The 15,835-nt window shown below is 45.1% G+C and overlaps 2 protein-coding genes across 2 annotated transcripts; both read left to right on the forward strand.

Annotated features, from left to right (window-relative positions):
* Window positions 1-1,361: 1,361 nt before the first annotated feature.
* On the forward strand, window positions 1,362-6,305 carry LOC136958009 (coagulation factor XIII A chain-like). The gene is made up of 15 exons (XM_067252230.1): window positions 1,362-1,518; window positions 1,982-2,164; window positions 2,687-2,935; window positions 3,211-3,329; window positions 3,434-3,541; window positions 3,756-3,930; window positions 4,057-4,195; window positions 4,355-4,458; window positions 4,614-4,702; window positions 4,806-4,959; window positions 5,038-5,213; window positions 5,395-5,488; window positions 5,606-5,763; window positions 5,907-6,043; window positions 6,164-6,305. Exons 1-15 carry the CDS (start codon window positions 1,362-1,364, stop codon window positions 6,303-6,305), a joined length of 2,184 nt encoding a protein of 727 aa, XP_067108331.1.
* A 3,696-nt stretch (window positions 6,306-10,001) lies between these two features.
* On the forward strand, window positions 10,002-14,168 carry LOC136958010 (coagulation factor XIII A chain-like). Its single transcript, XM_067252232.1, has 12 exons — window positions 10,002-10,161; window positions 10,623-10,805; window positions 11,327-11,575; window positions 11,851-11,969; window positions 12,072-12,179; window positions 12,394-12,568; window positions 12,696-12,834; window positions 12,994-13,097; window positions 13,259-13,347; window positions 13,448-13,601; window positions 13,694-13,869; window positions 14,055-14,168. The coding sequence occupies exons 1-12, from the start codon at window positions 10,002-10,004 to the stop codon at window positions 14,166-14,168; spliced, it is 1,770 nt and encodes a 589-aa protein (XP_067108333.1).
* The last annotated feature ends 1,667 nt before the right edge of the window (window positions 14,169-15,835 follow it).

Here is a 15,835-nt window from a genome sequence, read left to right on the forward strand (position 1 = left end):
CTGGAAACGGGAGAGATCTCTGTGAGGGCGAGCTGTTATCGGTCAATGAAAAAAACGAGAAGCCAAGCAATAGCTAAGGGTAAACAACCCTTTCTGGTTATTACAAGTCAACTTTATAACTTCACCGGAAGTTCTAGACCTGGCCTGGCCGTGGTAGTTAGCTACGCAGGTTACCTCTCTATGCTAACAGCAGTGGCGAAAATGTGCTAGCAACTTTGGGGGGGACAATTATATGATATAGGGACATTTTCTCAAGAGCAATTCATGAGGGGGACACCAAAATTACTGCTGTAACACTGCACATTAAAGAAGCGGCACTGTGTCCATAATCAGCAAAGCGCTTTCATTGCGTATTATTAATATTATTGAAATTACATTTATGTTTACAGTGATTTATTGGGGGGGACAAATACAAACAGTGTACAGTATGTAAAAGCTAAGGATTAAAATGATAACAACTGTAATAAACATCAAAGAAATGTAACAGTTCTCTAACAAAGAAGATGATAACAAATACTCTCTATTTAGCAGACAGCTTTATTTAACATACATTTGTGGATAAGCTGATTTTCATTCTTTGGCAGATAAACACAGAACCTTGAGGAACACCCAGTTCCAGAGCTAAATGACTTCATACCAAAGTATTTAAATCCTCCACCATTAAATTAGATCAATAGTGTGGAAATAAAATCATAGATTTGTGAAGAATTAGACCTACTGTGGAAAATCATCTGCGAGTCACTTGGATTGTACGTTGTGACAAAATGGACATCTGGTCATATTGTGAGATTCAAAGACTGTAATGATTTGATGTAATAATTTATAAACCTTTTAAAATGACTGTGCTTCTCATTCAAAGTCAGGGCCACTTCAAGTTAATCCCAGTCAGCACTTTCTACCTCACTTCCTCTTCAATGGAGGACATGGTCAGTGTGTGTGTGTGTGTGTGTGTGTGTGTGTGTGTGTGTGTGTGTGTGTGTGAATGAGGAACTATCTGGGGTTTATAAATCCTTGGTTGGAAGTCTGTGGATCACCATTGGAGTGCCTCAGGGATTCCAGCTGCTTCATCTCTTCCTCAGAACAACCCAACAGGTGAGTGGGAATCCTCAGTCCTCTTCTGAGCTTGTAAACAACACACTCTGAACCAACTTTGGGCAGAATTAATCTGGTATTTTTTCTTGAAAAGTAATCGAAAACTTTCAGTTAATATCTCATCAAGATCTTATCGACCGCACAATTCTCTGTCACTCACTTTCTCTCCTCTCTTTCCACCCTCAGTCTCTTTCACTCTTCCTCCACTCACCACCTCGCCCCACCCCTCTCTACATAGCGGTGTCAGGACCTGTTACTGCCACTTCACCATGAGTATTGTCAATACTGTGCTGGTGCCCGCCGTGACCCATGCTGGGCGTTTCAGCACACCACGTCCCCGCTGTAATGCTGAGTTCCACGACATACAGGAGTTTGTACCCTTTGGTGGCAAGGAAGGAGAAGAGGATCCTACACTAGTTTCAGATGGTAGGGAAAAAAGAAATGTGTTTGTGCATGTGTGACAGCATGTTCCATCACCCCTCAGAACTGCTGACCTCATAACACCTCTTCATCTTCCATCCCTATGGCCCTCCATCCCTCTATTTTTACAATCTTGCATCCATCCCTTCTTCCCTTCAATGCTGTATCTCTCATTCTTCTATGCTTCATGCCACCATCCATATTTTGCTCCACTGTGTCTAAGAGAGATTCCTCAGTTCAATACTTTACTGCAGCTCAACCCCATTGGCTTTCTGGGTGGCAAGAAAGAGTTCTTCTCACTGCGGTCCTCTGGGAAGTGAGAGCTGAGGGGCAGCAGTGTGTTTGTGCTGTGGGCAGGGCTTTGGGATCTGCAGCTACTGTCATGGAACTGCCCATCTGACAAACTGGAGCACACACACAGGTTTCTGAGAGAGTTAAGTTTAAATTAATGTGTGTTTGCGTGTGTTAGACATTTCCAGCCTCAACGTGGTCACAGTGGACATGTTGCAGCAGAGCAACAAGGTGGAGCATCAAACCGCCATGTACGATTCCCCCCAGCTCATCATACGCAGGGGACAGGAGTTCTTGGTATCCGTGACGTTCAATCGACTCCTGAGCCCCACCGATAAGTTACAGCTGGAGTTCATGATTGGTGAGCTGCTCCAGGTGTAGTTGTTCAGCATTAAAAGGACATTATGTGGGTGTTTCTGCTTTTCTGCTGGTTAGTAAGAGGACATGTAGATAATGAGAATCATTAACTCATGTGTGTTTGATTTGTCTCATGGGTGACACATGTAAGATTCATCCATTGGTTTTCTGCACTGGAAAAGAGAAATCAAACTTACTCCAAGTAGATTTGTCCAGTACTGATTTGTAGTTAGGCTACAATTTGCATAAGTTGTTTGAGTAGAAATATATGTGTTTACATTATACAGAATGCTGAATGGTTGTTAGATAAAGATGTCAGACCGATACCAGCCAAGCGCTGAATTCACAGGTGCTGATGTGTGTTGTCTTATCTCCAAAGGGAGACTGCTAATGACTCCAGCTTGTCTGTAAAGATGTAAATGTCAAGAGCTCCTCCGCTTCCCCCCCTTTCATCCTTCTTCTGCCCCCCTCCTCCATCTCCTCTCCACCCAACTCCCCTCCTCTTCTCTCACCTTCCCATTCCCAGGTGCCAACCCCACAGTCAGTAAAGAATCCATGATTGTGGTGCCATTTGACGGGAGCCCCGGGGGGTCATGGACAGGTCGGAGGGTGAATGAGCAAGGTGCTATGGTGACACTGGGAATCACTCCAAATCCAAAAGCGCTGGTCGGAAAGTTCCAGAGCTGCGTGGCCATCTTGATCCCCAGTGGAATCATCCGGACCAAACGGGACCCCAGCACTGACCTCTACCTGCTGTTCAACGCCTGGTGCCCTGGTCAGTACAGCTGAAGTTGTGGTGGTGGGTTAAGAAGTGGGTATCCTCAGTGGTGTAGTTTAGTAAGAAGTAGTGGGTATGATGTTTCTCCACTGTTCATCTTACAGTGGACATAAATGCAAATCACGTAGACTAAACTCTCACAGCAAATGTTCTGAAATGACCTTGTGGTGATTAAGATGTTGCAACTATATAGTTGTATATAGTGAACGACTATGTGTCCATGAATGAAGAGTACTGACTCTAATCCTGGACTGTGTGTGTGCTCTCCTTAGATGATGAAGTGTTTCTGAACAACGATACAGACAGGAAGGAGTATGTACTGAATGATCATGGAGTCATATACCAGGGAGACGCTGATGCAATGTCGAACAGAACGTGGCTCTACGGTCAGGTATATACACACATAAACACATACACACACACGTATGCAATTGCCCCAGACACACGCAAATACACACCCACAAGCATGACACAAGCTCCCTGTGTGTGTTCCAGTTTGAGCGTGGAGTGCTGGATGCCTGCATCTACATCCTGGATGCATGTAATATGCCTATTGACAACAGAGGCAGCAGCATCTACATCACCAGGCAGGCCTCGGCCATGGTGAGTCAGCACTGGAACATCATACATGGAACATTTTCTTTTAACTTATTTAACATATTACCTTTGTATTACTGCTACTTTGTTTATCTTGACATGACTTAACGTTGCTTTACCAGATGTAGTTCTGTAAATGCTCTGGTACTAGGTATTTGTTGTACGACACACTTGATCAAATGTGACAAAAGTTTTTCTTTTTACAAAACATTACATGTAGATTAACTCAGAGGATGATGATGGGGTAATAGTGGGACGATGGGACGAAGACTACTCTCTGGGCACGTCTCCTAATCTGTGGACAGGCAGCACACAGATTCTGCTGAAGTATGCCAGCACACGCACACCTGTCCGCTATGGGCAGTGCTGGGTCTTTGCAGGAGTGTTCAACAGCTGTGAGTGGACAACTTACACTCAAATGAACTCAGAAACACACACACACACACACATCACAAGTATACACATAGACAGAGAAACCCTCAAAGCTCTCCTTATCCAATCCCCCCCCCCCCCCCCCCCAGTCCTGCGTTGTCTGGGAATCCCATCCAGGGTCATTACAAACTATGGCTCCGCCCACGACAATGACGGCAACATGAAAATTGACCTCATCTTCCTCCCCGATGGACAACCTGACAAATTCAACACAAGGGACTCCATCTGGTAGGTCCATCACTCTGTCAATCAGCCATGCATCAACCAAAGATAATAGGACACAGGAAGCAAAAGTATTTTGAAAGTGCTGGCTCTCCATTTTTTCTTTGTTCTATTCTGCTCTGCTCATCTCTTCTCCATACTGGATTCTATTCTGTTCTACTCTAGGAACTTCCATTGCTGGAATGAGGCGTACATGAGCAGGAGTGATCTGCCTGCAGGTCTAGGAGGCTGGCAGGTAGTGGACGCCACTCCACAGGAGACAAGCGGCGGTAGGACACCCCCCCCACACACACACACTTACAAACACACAGAGACACAAAGACACACACAGGTGCACCAACATTCAAACAAACACACACACACACTTCTGAGGTGTATAAGTGGACGAAACTATTATTTTGGTGTGTTTTTGTGTAACTCGCAGGATATTTTCGTTGTGGGCCAGCATCAGTCAAGGCCGTCAAGGAGGGTCAGGTCTCTTATCCCTTTGACATGAAGTTTGTCTTCGCTGAGGTGAGGAACAGTCCCTAAACGTGGAGACATTACAAATAGGACAAACAAGAAAACCTTTGAGGATGTTTCTCCCTCTCTGCTCTCCTTTCTCCCTCCCCAACAGGTTGCCAGTGATGTGGTGTTCCAAAAGCGTGACAAATCTGGAGTTTTGACCCCCTTCTACACAGACAAAACCAGTGTGGGAAAGTTGATCCTCACCAAGTCTGTGGGCAGTGATGCACCAGCTGACATCACAAATACATACAAGAACCCTGTTGGTACGTGGCATGACTGATGCGACACCCAGATGTTCATACACACACACACCCTCTCTGACTTGTCCCTGTCCTCAGTAGGCATCAGTCATGATGAACCCACCAGTGTTCTGGGAGAGGACTTGGAGAGCGACAACCCTGAGCTTCCAGGAACCACAGTGACAGCGTCCATCCTGGTCAACCAAGTCCGGCTGGAGCAGGACTTCACCTTGGTTATTGAGTTTACCAACCTGGGGGGGGTCGAGCTCAAGATACAGGTGGGATGTACTGCACAAATGTGAATAAATGTACGTGTATAGTATGTATTTGTATGTAAACGTGTGTGTGCATTGTGTATATTTGTGTGTACAAAACATTGTCTCCATCCTTTTGTTTGTTTGTTCATTCATCAATCCATCCCTGCTTTCATCCAACAAACCATCCATCCACCCATCCCAGGCCAACCTGTCTGGCAGCGTGGCCTTTTATACTGGAGTGCCGTCAGAAAAGTTCAAAGACGAAAACGTAGACGTCACCGTCAGTCCACACACGAGTGAGTGTGAGGCCCTCTGAGTGTGTGTGTCAGAGAGAGATTGAGATGATATACATGGACAAAAACCTTCATCTCCTCCTCTCCCTCCTCTCCCCTCGTCCTGCTGTTCTCCTCCAGCTGAGCGTGTCTTGGTGAATGTGTTGGCGATGGATTACATGCCCAACATCAACTCTCAGTCCATCCTCTACTTCACTTTGGTGGGACGCACCACCGACAACCAGGACTTCGCTACTGTGAAGGTCCTCACTCTGCAGGTCCCTACTCTCAGCATTGAGGTCAGTACACACACACACACTCTCTCATTTTCTGTTTCTCTCTGGCTCCCTCTCTCTTTTCTCTAACCCCCACCCCACTCCCACCCCTTTGCTCCCTTTCTTTCACACAAACATTGTGACAAAGGTGTATTGTGGGTTCCCAGGTGAGCGAACCCCCCCATCTGGGTCAGGTGACGTATGTCACAGTCAGCTTCACCAATCCCTTCACCTTCTCTCTGGACGACGTCTCCATCAGCTGTGAGGGATCTGGCCTCCTGGACTTCAAAATCAAGCAGTACAGGTGACCCCCCCCCCCACACACACACACACACACACACAGTCGCCAGACATACAACACACATCTTCGTAGACATTGTTTCAGCACTGTGAACGCTGTGTGTGTGTGTGTGTGTGCGCGCAGTGTGATCGCTCCCAACGACACTATCACCTGGGTCGAGTCGTGCTATCCAAAGCGAACAGGGAAAAGTCGCCTCTGCGCTTTTCTGGACTGCAACAAGCTCAGCCGTGTCAGCGGGATCCTGGACGTTCTCATCCAACCCTGATTGGCTTGGCAGGAGAAGACCCGCCCACTTGCCCCTTTACCCCCTTTACCCACCAATCAACAGAGAGCAAGGAATGCAATGCCCAAGTAGCGCATGTTATTTTTGTTGTCGATTCTATTTCCTTGGAATGAAAATACGCAAAACAACTCATTTCAAGTCACATGCTCCCCATTCAAATTTAAATTAACCTGTGGAGGCTATATTGAAAACTACTTTCAGGTTTTGAAAAATAATCTGTCTTTGAAAACAATGCAAACCAAATAATTTAGCTTCATAAAATCTTGATCATTTCTTTATCATTTCACAACCTATCTGATCAAATGCTTGTCCTATTATTCTCTTTTAGAATTTGAAACTAATATGTTTAGACAGTGAAAATTATACTCTTCTATTTCCAAATATGAATCTGTGTTTGAAAACATTTGAAGAGAAATGGCAAGATCTGTCAAAACCAGTAGAAACCTTGGTCTCTTACATAATCATTTTCTTTATCTTCTGTTTTGTTTCTATTATTAATATTTGTTTTAGTAAAAGCTTTGCTCAGCCAATTATGATCAATAAAGCATTCATAAAATCATGACACTGCCGTGTTACTCTGCTGCTTTTTTGTTGAAAACTGTCAGTGGCCAAAGAGTAGCAGCAGTAGAGGGCAATGAACACTATGGGGAAGATGAATGAAAGCGTGTGTGTGTGAATGTGTGTGTGGTTGGTGTGTGTGTGGTGGAGGGGGGGGGTTCAGAGGAATACGGGCCAGTGAGCATGAGGGAGATGTTGGCTTCCGAACAACAGGTACTTATTTCAGCTTCAGTCATTTTGTTAATCTGTTGGTGAAACAGTCAGTATTTGTTCTAAAATACATCTGATAAACAGGGTGGGTCTAGGAGCAAATCCTGCTGTGCAGAATTAAACCATATTGGAGTGATCCATGGCTTCATCACTTTGTGCAATCACCTTCTGCTAAAGGTGATTGATGAAACTTATATGTTCACTTTTTTGCCCTTCTGCCTGTACCTGTACTCAACCCATCAATAAAATACATGATGCTGATTTCTCAATGACAGCTTTGCTCCAAATGTAACACTGACCTCTGTGCAACATACACACAGTGTTGTGTGTGTGAATGTGTGTGTGTGTGTAAATCAGTTATACAATGCCCCTCAGCCAAGGTGCACACCTGCAAGTCCCCATTTCTGCCACTAGAGGGCTCCTGCTCACCCTCCAAGCACCATGTGGAACAGAGAGGAGGAAGGCCTAAGTTTGGGATCTCCCACAATGCACCCTCAACCCTCCTTCCTCCAGGGAAGATATCTTTCGTCCATCCCATAAGATGTGATGTAGCTATGAATGGATAGGTGTGAGATGCGTATAGACAAACAGGCTTCCATCTGTCCTGTCATGTAGGATCAGATTTCCTTCAAGGATGGATTATACTTGAGGATGACCTGCCAGCAGGATGCCAGTCAAATGGTCCTTAATTAGTGTAGGAACCCCTCATCTCAGCAGAAACAGTGCAATAAAAATGCTGACAGCCCACTAAACTATGGCTGGTGTATTGATGCTGCTGAGGGTGCCTTGAGATGAGGGCCAGATTTTAATGTTTCCCAGAGTCACAGAGTCACAGAGCAGGCTTGGGATCTGTTTAGATCACAGCAAGTGAGGCTGAGATGACATGATCCTGGGTCAGTTTAAAACCCCTCTGTATATCCAGCAGCAGAAGGTCTGTCTGACCCAGGCAGGAAGTGTCAATAGTAAGCTCTCTGTTTTCTAGAATGAGGAACAGCACTATGTCACTGTGACCAGATATCCTGCTGTAGCCATGGATAAATATCAAAATAATAAGTCAGGTCAACATTTTCCGGTAGCGAGCTTTACATTAGTTCTCAAACACAAAATGCCATCTTTCCAAAATGACAATCAACGATGTAGGCAACATAGGATTTTATGTTTCTGCCCTTCAAGCAAAAGGGAATAGGGGTTCAAATTGTACGTTTTGAGCTACATTACAATTACAAAGGTAAAGTTTATGTAACTCACACAGTAAAAGTAGCTAGCTCTCGCTCGCTAGACTAGCTTCTCGCTCGACTAGCGCTCTCGCGCTCGACTCTCGCTATCTAGGATTTGAGGCTTGAGGATTTGACGTGAGCTAGGCCAGCTAGCTAACAATTTTTAGCTACATTAAAATGTACTCAATTATCTGTCAGCTTACTTGCTGGTAGTTAATGTTAACTCACATAAATAATTGGTCTGTCATTTTGTTCCCTATGGATAATGTAATGTTGTCAGTTTCTAACAAAAATCTGGAAACCGGAGAGATCCCCGTGAGGTCGAACTGTTATCGGTCAATGAAAAAAACGAGAAGCCGAGCAATGGTTAACAACCCTTTCTGTTTATTAAAAGTCACGTTTGTAACTTCACCGGAAGTTCTAGAACTGGCCTGGCCGTGGTAGTTAGCTACGCAGGTTACCTCTCTTTACAATATGTGCTTACTGTGGCGCTGATGGACACTTTGCATTCTTTGATCGCTCAAATAATTTTTGCCGTGAAAGCGAACTTTTTGTCTCCCGTGATGTTGTTAAACATGTGTGATAAGCGCAAATTAAATGAACGGAGATGTTGGGTGGCCGCAAAAATATTTGAGCTGTGCAAGTGGGCCGCACAGTGGAAAGGTCGGGAATGCCAAGGCTACTGTAGGCTACAGTATATAAAAGCTAAGTATTAGAATAATAACAACTGTAATAAACATCAAAGAAATGTAATAGTTCTCTAACAAAGAAGAGGATAACAATTAGCCTACTCTTTATTTAGCAGACAGCTTTATTTAACACATTTGATGTGTCATACATTTGTGGATAAGCACTTGACTTTCATAGTTTGGCAGACAAACACAGAACCTTGAGGAACACTCAGTTCCAAAGCTAAATGACTTAATACCAGAGTATATAAATTCTCCACCATTAAAAAAGATCAATAGTGTGGAAATAAAATCATAGATTTATGAAGAATTAGACCTACTGTGGAAAATCATCTGCAAGTCACTTGGATTGTACAGGTTGTGACAAAGTGGACATCTTGTCATATTGTGAGATTCAAAGACTGTAATGATTTGATATAATAAATAATAAACCTTTTAAATTGACTGTGCTTCTCATTCAAGGTCAGGGCCACTTCAAGTAAATCTCAGTCAGCACTTTCTACCTCACTTCCTCTTCAATGGGGGACATGGTCAGTGTGTGTGTGTGTGTGTGTGTGTGTGTGTGTGTGTGTGTGTGTGTGTGTTTGTGTGTGTGTGTGTGTGTGTGTGTGTGTGTGTATGAATGAGGAACTATCTGGGGTTTATAAATCCTTGGTTGGAAGTCTGTGGATCACCATTGGAGTGCCTCAGGGATTCCAGCAGCTTCATCTCTTCCTCAGAACAACCCAACAGGTGAGTGGGAATCCTCAGTCCTCTTCTGAGCTTGTAAACAACACACTCTGAACCAACTTTGGTCAGAATTAATATGGTATTTTTTCTCGAAAAGTAATCAAAAACTTTCAGTTAATATTTCATCAAGATCTTATCGACCACACAATTCTCTGTCACTCACTTTCTCTCCGTCTCTCTTTCCACCCTCAGTCTCTTCCACTCTTCCTCCATTCACCACCTCACCCCACCCCTCTCTACATAGCAGTGTCAGGACCTGTTACTGCCACTTCACCATGAGTATTTGTGCCAATACCGTGCTGGTGCCCACCGTGACCCATGCTGGGCGTTTCAGCACACCACGTCCCCGCTGTAATGCTGAGTTCCACCACATACAGGAGTTTGTACCCTTTGGTGGCAAGGAAGGAGAAGAGGATCCTACACTAGTTTCAGATGGTAGGGAAAAAAAAAAAGTGTTTGTGCATGTGTGACAGCATGTTCCATCACCCCTCAGAACTGCTGACCTCACAACACATCTTCATCTTCCATCCCTATGGCCCTCCATCCCTCTATTTTTCCAATCTTGCATCCATCCCTTCTTCCCTTCAATGCTGTATCTCTCATTCTTCTATGCTTCATGCCACCATCCATATTTTGCTCCACTGTGTTTAAGAGAGATTCCTCAGTTCAACACTTCGCTGCAGCTCAACCCCATTGGCTTTCTGAGTGGCAAGAAAGAGTTCTTCTCACTGCGGTCCTCTGGGAAATGAGAGCTGAGGGGCAGCAGTGTGTTTGTGCTGAGGGCAGGGCTTTGGGATCTGCAGCTACTGTCATGGAACTGCCCATCTGACAAACTGGAGCACACACACAGGTTTCTGAGAGAGTTAAGTTTAAATTAATGTGTGTGCGTGTGTTAGACATTTCCAGACTTTACGTGGTCACGGTGGACATGTTGCAGAAGAGCAACAAGGTGGAGCACCACACCGCCAGGTACGATTCCCCCCAGCTCATCATACGCAGGGGACAGGAGTTCTTCGTATCCGTGAAGTTCAATCGACCCCTGAGCCCCACCGATAAGTTCCAGCTGGAGTTCATGATTGGTGAGCTGCTCCAGGTGTAGTTGTTCAGCATTAAAAGGACATTATGTGGGTGTTTCTGCTGTTCTGCTGGTTAGTAAGAGGACATGTAGATAATGAGAATCATTAACTCGTGTATTTGATTTGTCTCATGGGTGACACATGTAAGATTTGTCTGTTGGTTTTCTGCACTGGAAAAGAGAAATCAAACTTACTCCCAAGTAGATTTGTCCAGTACTGATTTGTAGTTAGGCTACAATTTGCACAAGTTGTTTGAGTAGAAATATATGTGTTTACAATGTACAAAATGCTGAATGGTTGTTAGATAAAGATGTCAGACCGATACCAGCCAAGCGCTGAATTCACTGGTGCTGATGTTTGTTGTCTTATCTCCAAACGGAGACTGCTAATGACTCCAGCTTGTCTGTAAAGATGTAATTGTCAAGAGCTTCTCCGCTTCCCCCCCTTTCATCATTCTTCTGCCCCCCTCCTCCATCTCCTCTCCACCCAACTCCCCTCCTCTTCTCCCACCTTCCCATTCCCAGGTGCCAACCCCACAGTCAGTAAAGAATCCATGATTGTGGTGCCATTTGACGGGAGCCCCGGGGGGTCATGGACAGGTCGGAGGGTAAATAAGCAAGGTGCTATGGTGACACTGGGCATCACTCCAAATCCAAAAGCGCTGGTCGGAAAGTTCCAGAGCTGCGTGGCCATCTTGATCCCCAGTGGAATCATCCGGACCAAACGGGACCCCAGCACTGACCTCTACCTTCTGTTCAACGCATGGTGCCCTGGTCAGTACAGCTGAAGTTGTGGTGGTGGGTTAAGAAGTGGGTATCCTCAGTGGTGTAGTTTAGTAAGAAGTAGTGGGTATGATGTTTCTCCACTGTTCATCTTACAGTGGACATAAATGCAAATCACGTAGACTAAACTCTCACAGCAAATGTTCTGAAATGACCTTGTGGTGATTAAGATGTTGCAACTATATAGTTGTATATAGTGAACGACTATGTGTCCATGAATGAAGAGTACTGACTCTAATCCTGGACTGTGTGTGTGCTCTCCTTAGATGATGAAGTGTTTCTGAACAACTATACAGACAGGAAGGAGTATGTACTGAATGATCATGGAGTCATATACCAGGGAGACGCTGATGCAATGTCGAACAGAATGTGGCTCTACGGTCAGGTATATACACACATAAACACATACACACACACGTATGCAATTGCCCCACACACACAAATACACACCCACAAGCATGACACAAGCTCCCTGTGTGTGTTCCAGTTTGAGCGTGGAGTGCTGGAAGCCTGCATCTACATCCTGGATGCATGTAATATGCCTATTGACAACAGAGGCAGCAGCATCTACATCAGCAGGCAGGCCTCGGCCATGGTGAGTCAGCACTGGAACATCATACATGGAACATTTTCTTTTAACTTATTTCACATATTACCTTTGTATTACTGCTACTTTGTTTATCTTGACATGACTTAACGTTGCTTTACCAGATGTAATTCTGTAAATGCTCTGGTACTAGGTATTTGTTGTACGACACACTTGATCAAATGTGACAAAAGTTTTTCTTTTTACAAAACATTACATGTAGATTAACTCAGAGGATGATGATGGGGTAATAGTGGGACGATGGGACGAAGACTACTCTCTGGGCACGTCTCCTAATCTGTGGACAGGCAGCACACAGATTCTGCTGAAGTACGCCAGCACACGCACACCTGTCCGCTATGGGCAGTGCTGGGTCTTTGCAGGAGTGTTCAACAGCTGTGAGTGGACAACTTACACTCAAATGAACTCAGAAACACACACACACACATCACAAGTATACACATAGACAGAGAAACCCTCAAAGCTCTCCTTATCCAATCCCCCCCCCCCCCCCCCCCCCCCCAGTCCTGCGTTGTCTGGGAATCCCATCCAGGGTCATTACAAACTATGGCTCCGCCCACGACAATGACGGCAACATGAAAATTGACCTCATCTTCCTCCCCGATGGACAACCTGACAAATTCAACACAAGGGACTCCATCTGGTATGTCCATCACTCTGTCAATCAGCCATGCATCAACCAAAGATAATAGGACACAGGAAGCAAAAGTATTTTGAAAGTGCTGGCTCTCCATTTTTTCTTTGTTCTATTCTGCTCTGCTCATCTCTTCTCCATACTGGATTCTATTCTGTTCTACTCTAGGAACTTCCATTGCTGGAATGAGGCGTACATGAGCAGGAGTGATCTGCCTGCAGGTCTAGGAGGCTGGCAGGTAGTGGACGCCACTCCACAGGAGACAAGCGGCGGTAGGACACCCCCCCCACACACACACACACACACTTACAAACACACAGAGACACAAAGACACACACAGGTGCACCAACATTCAAACAAACACACACACACACTTCTGAGGTGTATAAGTGGACGAAACAATTATTTTGGTGTGTTTTTGTGTAACTCGCAGGATATTTTCGTTGTGGGCCAGCATCAGTCAAGGCCGTCAAGGAGCGTCAGGTCTCTTATCCCTTCGACATGAAGTTTGTCTTCGCTGAGGTGAGGAACAGTCCCTAAACGTGGAGACATTACAAATAGGACAAACAAGAAAACCTTTGATGTTTCTCCCTCTCTGCTCTCCTTTCTCCCTCCCCAACAGGTTGCCAGTGATGTGGTGTTCCAAAAGCGTGACAAATCTGGAGTTTTGACCCCCTTCTACACAGACAAAACCAGTGTGGGAAAGTTGATCCTCACCAAGTCTGTGGGCAGTGATGCACCAGCTGACATCACAAATACATACAAGAACCCTGTTGGTACGTGGCATGACTGATGTTCATACACTGATGCGACACCCAGATGTTCATACACACACACACCCTCTCTGACTTGTCCCTCTCCTCAGTAGGCATCAGTCATGATGAACCCACCAGTGTTCTGGGAGAGGACTTGGAGAGCGACAACCCTGAGCTTCCAGGAACCACAGTGACAGCGTCCATCCTGGTCAACCAAGTCCGGCTGGAGCAGGACTTCACCTTGGTTATTGAGTTTACCAACCTGGGGGGGGTCGAGCTCAAGATACAGGTGGGATGTACTGCACAAATGTGAATAAATGTACGTGTATAGTATGTATTTGTATGTAAACGTGTGTGTGCATTGTGTATATTTGTGTGTTTCAAACAGACATTGTCTCCATCCTTTTGTTTGTTTGTTCATTCATCAATCCATCCCTGCTTTCATCCAACAAACCACCCATCCACCCATCCCAGGCCAACCTGTCTGGCAGCGTGGCCTTTTATACTGGAGTGCCGTCAGAAAAGTTCAAAGACGAAAACGTAGACGTCACCGTCAGTCCACACACGAGTGAGTGTGAGGCCCTCTGAGTGTGTGTGTGTCAGAGAGAGATTGAGATGATATACATGGACAAAAACCTTCATCTCCTCCTCCTCTCCCCTCGTCCTGCTGTTCTCCTCTAGCTGAGCGTGTCTTGGTGAATGTGTTGGCGGTGGATTACATGCCCAACATCAACTCTCAGTCCATCCTCTACTTCACTTTGGTGGGACGCACAACCGACAACCAGGACTTCGCTACTGTGAAGGTCCTCACTCTGCAGGTCCCTACTCTCAGCATTGAGGTCAGTACACACACACACACTCTCTCATTTTCTGTTTCTCTCTGGCTCCCTCTCTCTTTTCTCTAACCCTCACCCCACTCCCACCCCTTTGCTCCCTTTCTTTCACACAAACATTGTGACAAAGGTGTATTGTGGGTTCCCAGGTGAGCGAACCCCCCCATCTGGGTCAGGTGACGTATGTCACAGTCAGCTTCACCAATCCCTTCACCTTCTCTCTGGACGACGTCTCCATCAGCTGTGAGGGATCTGGCCTCCTGGACTTCAAAATCAAGCAGTACAGGTGACCCCCCCCCCCCCCACACACACACACACACACACAGTCGCCAGACATACAACACACATCTTCGTAGACATTGTTTCAGCACTGTGAACGCTGTGTGTGTGTGTTTGCGCAGTGTGATCGCTCCCAACGACACTATCACCTGGGTCGAGTCGTGCTGTCCGAAGCGAACAGGGAAAAGTCGCCTCTGCGCTTTTCTGGACTGCAACAAGCTCAGCCGTGTCAGCGGGATCCTGGACGTTCTCATCCTACCCTGATTGGCTTGGCAGGAGAAGACCCGCCCACTTGCCCCTTTACCCACCAATCAGCAGAGAGCAAGGAATGCAATTCCCAAGTAGCGCATGTTATTTTTGTTGTAGATTATATTTCCTTGGACTGAAAATATGCAAAACAACTCATTTCAAGTCACATGTTCCCCATTCAAATTTAAATTAACCTGTGGAGGCTATATTGAAAACTACTTTCAGGTTTTGAAAAATAATCTGTCTTTGAAAACAATGCAAACCAAATATTTTAGCTTCATAAAATCTTGATCATTTCACAACCTATCTGATCAAATGCTTCTCCTATTATCCTCTTTTTGAATTTAGACAGTGAAAATTATACTTTTCTATTTCCAAATATGAATCTGTCTTTGAAAACATTTTAAGAGAAATGGCAAAGCTCTCAAAAACAGTAGAAACCTTGGTCTGACATAATCATTTTGTTTATCTTCTGCTTTGTTGCAATTATTAATATGTGTTTTAGTAAAAGCTTTGCTCAGCCAATTATGATCAATAAAGCATTCATAAAATCATGACACTGCTGTTTTACTCTGTTGCTTTTTTGTTGAAAACTGTCAGTGGCCAAAGAGGAGCAGCACTAGAGGGCAATGAACACTATGGGGAAGATGAATGAAAGCGTGTGTGTGAGTAAGGTGGTGGAGGGGGGGGGGGGGGGTCAGAGGAAGACAGGCCAGTGAGCATGAGGAAGAGGCTCATGGATGATTCCTTGCAACAGGTACTTCTCTCAGCTTCAATCGTTTTGTTAATCTGGCCGTTGGATAGTGAAACAGCCACTGATAAAGTCAAAGTTTTAGATGACTAGAACCATTTGTGCTTTACCTGTTTGAATATTTCAAAAACTTGGATCACTTT

The sequence above is a fragment of the Osmerus mordax genome, chromosome 15 (assembly GCF_038355195.1).
Source record: "Osmerus mordax isolate fOsmMor3 chromosome 15, fOsmMor3.pri, whole genome shotgun sequence".
Lineage (NCBI taxonomy): Eukaryota > Metazoa > Chordata > Actinopteri > Osmeriformes > Osmeridae > Osmerus > Osmerus mordax.

Excerpts from the sequence above, each read along its gene's own strand:
- LOC136958009 (XM_067252230.1), top strand. The coding sequence starts at position 1,362 with ATGAGTATTGTCAATACTGTGCTGGTGCCCGCCGTGACCCATGCTGGG. Across the intron at positions 2,936-3,210 it reads GTTCAACGCCTGGTGCCCTG|ATGATGAAGTGTTTCTGAAC; the intron begins GTCAGTACAGCT and ends TGCTCTCCTTAG. Across the intron at positions 5,764-5,906 it reads TCCCTACTCTCAGCATTGAG|GTGAGCGAACCCCCCCATCT; the intron begins GTCAGTACACAC and ends GTGGGTTCCCAG.
- LOC136958010 (XM_067252232.1), top strand. The coding sequence starts at position 10,002 with ATGAGTATTTGTGCCAATACCGTGCTGGTGCCCACCGTGACCCATGCT. Across the intron at positions 11,970-12,071 it reads GAATGTGGCTCTACGGTCAG|TTTGAGCGTGGAGTGCTGGA; the intron begins GTATATACACAC and ends TGTGTGTTCCAG. Across the intron at positions 13,870-14,054 it reads GGGTCGAGCTCAAGATACAG|GCCAACCTGTCTGGCAGCGT; the intron begins GTGGGATGTACT and ends CACCCATCCCAG.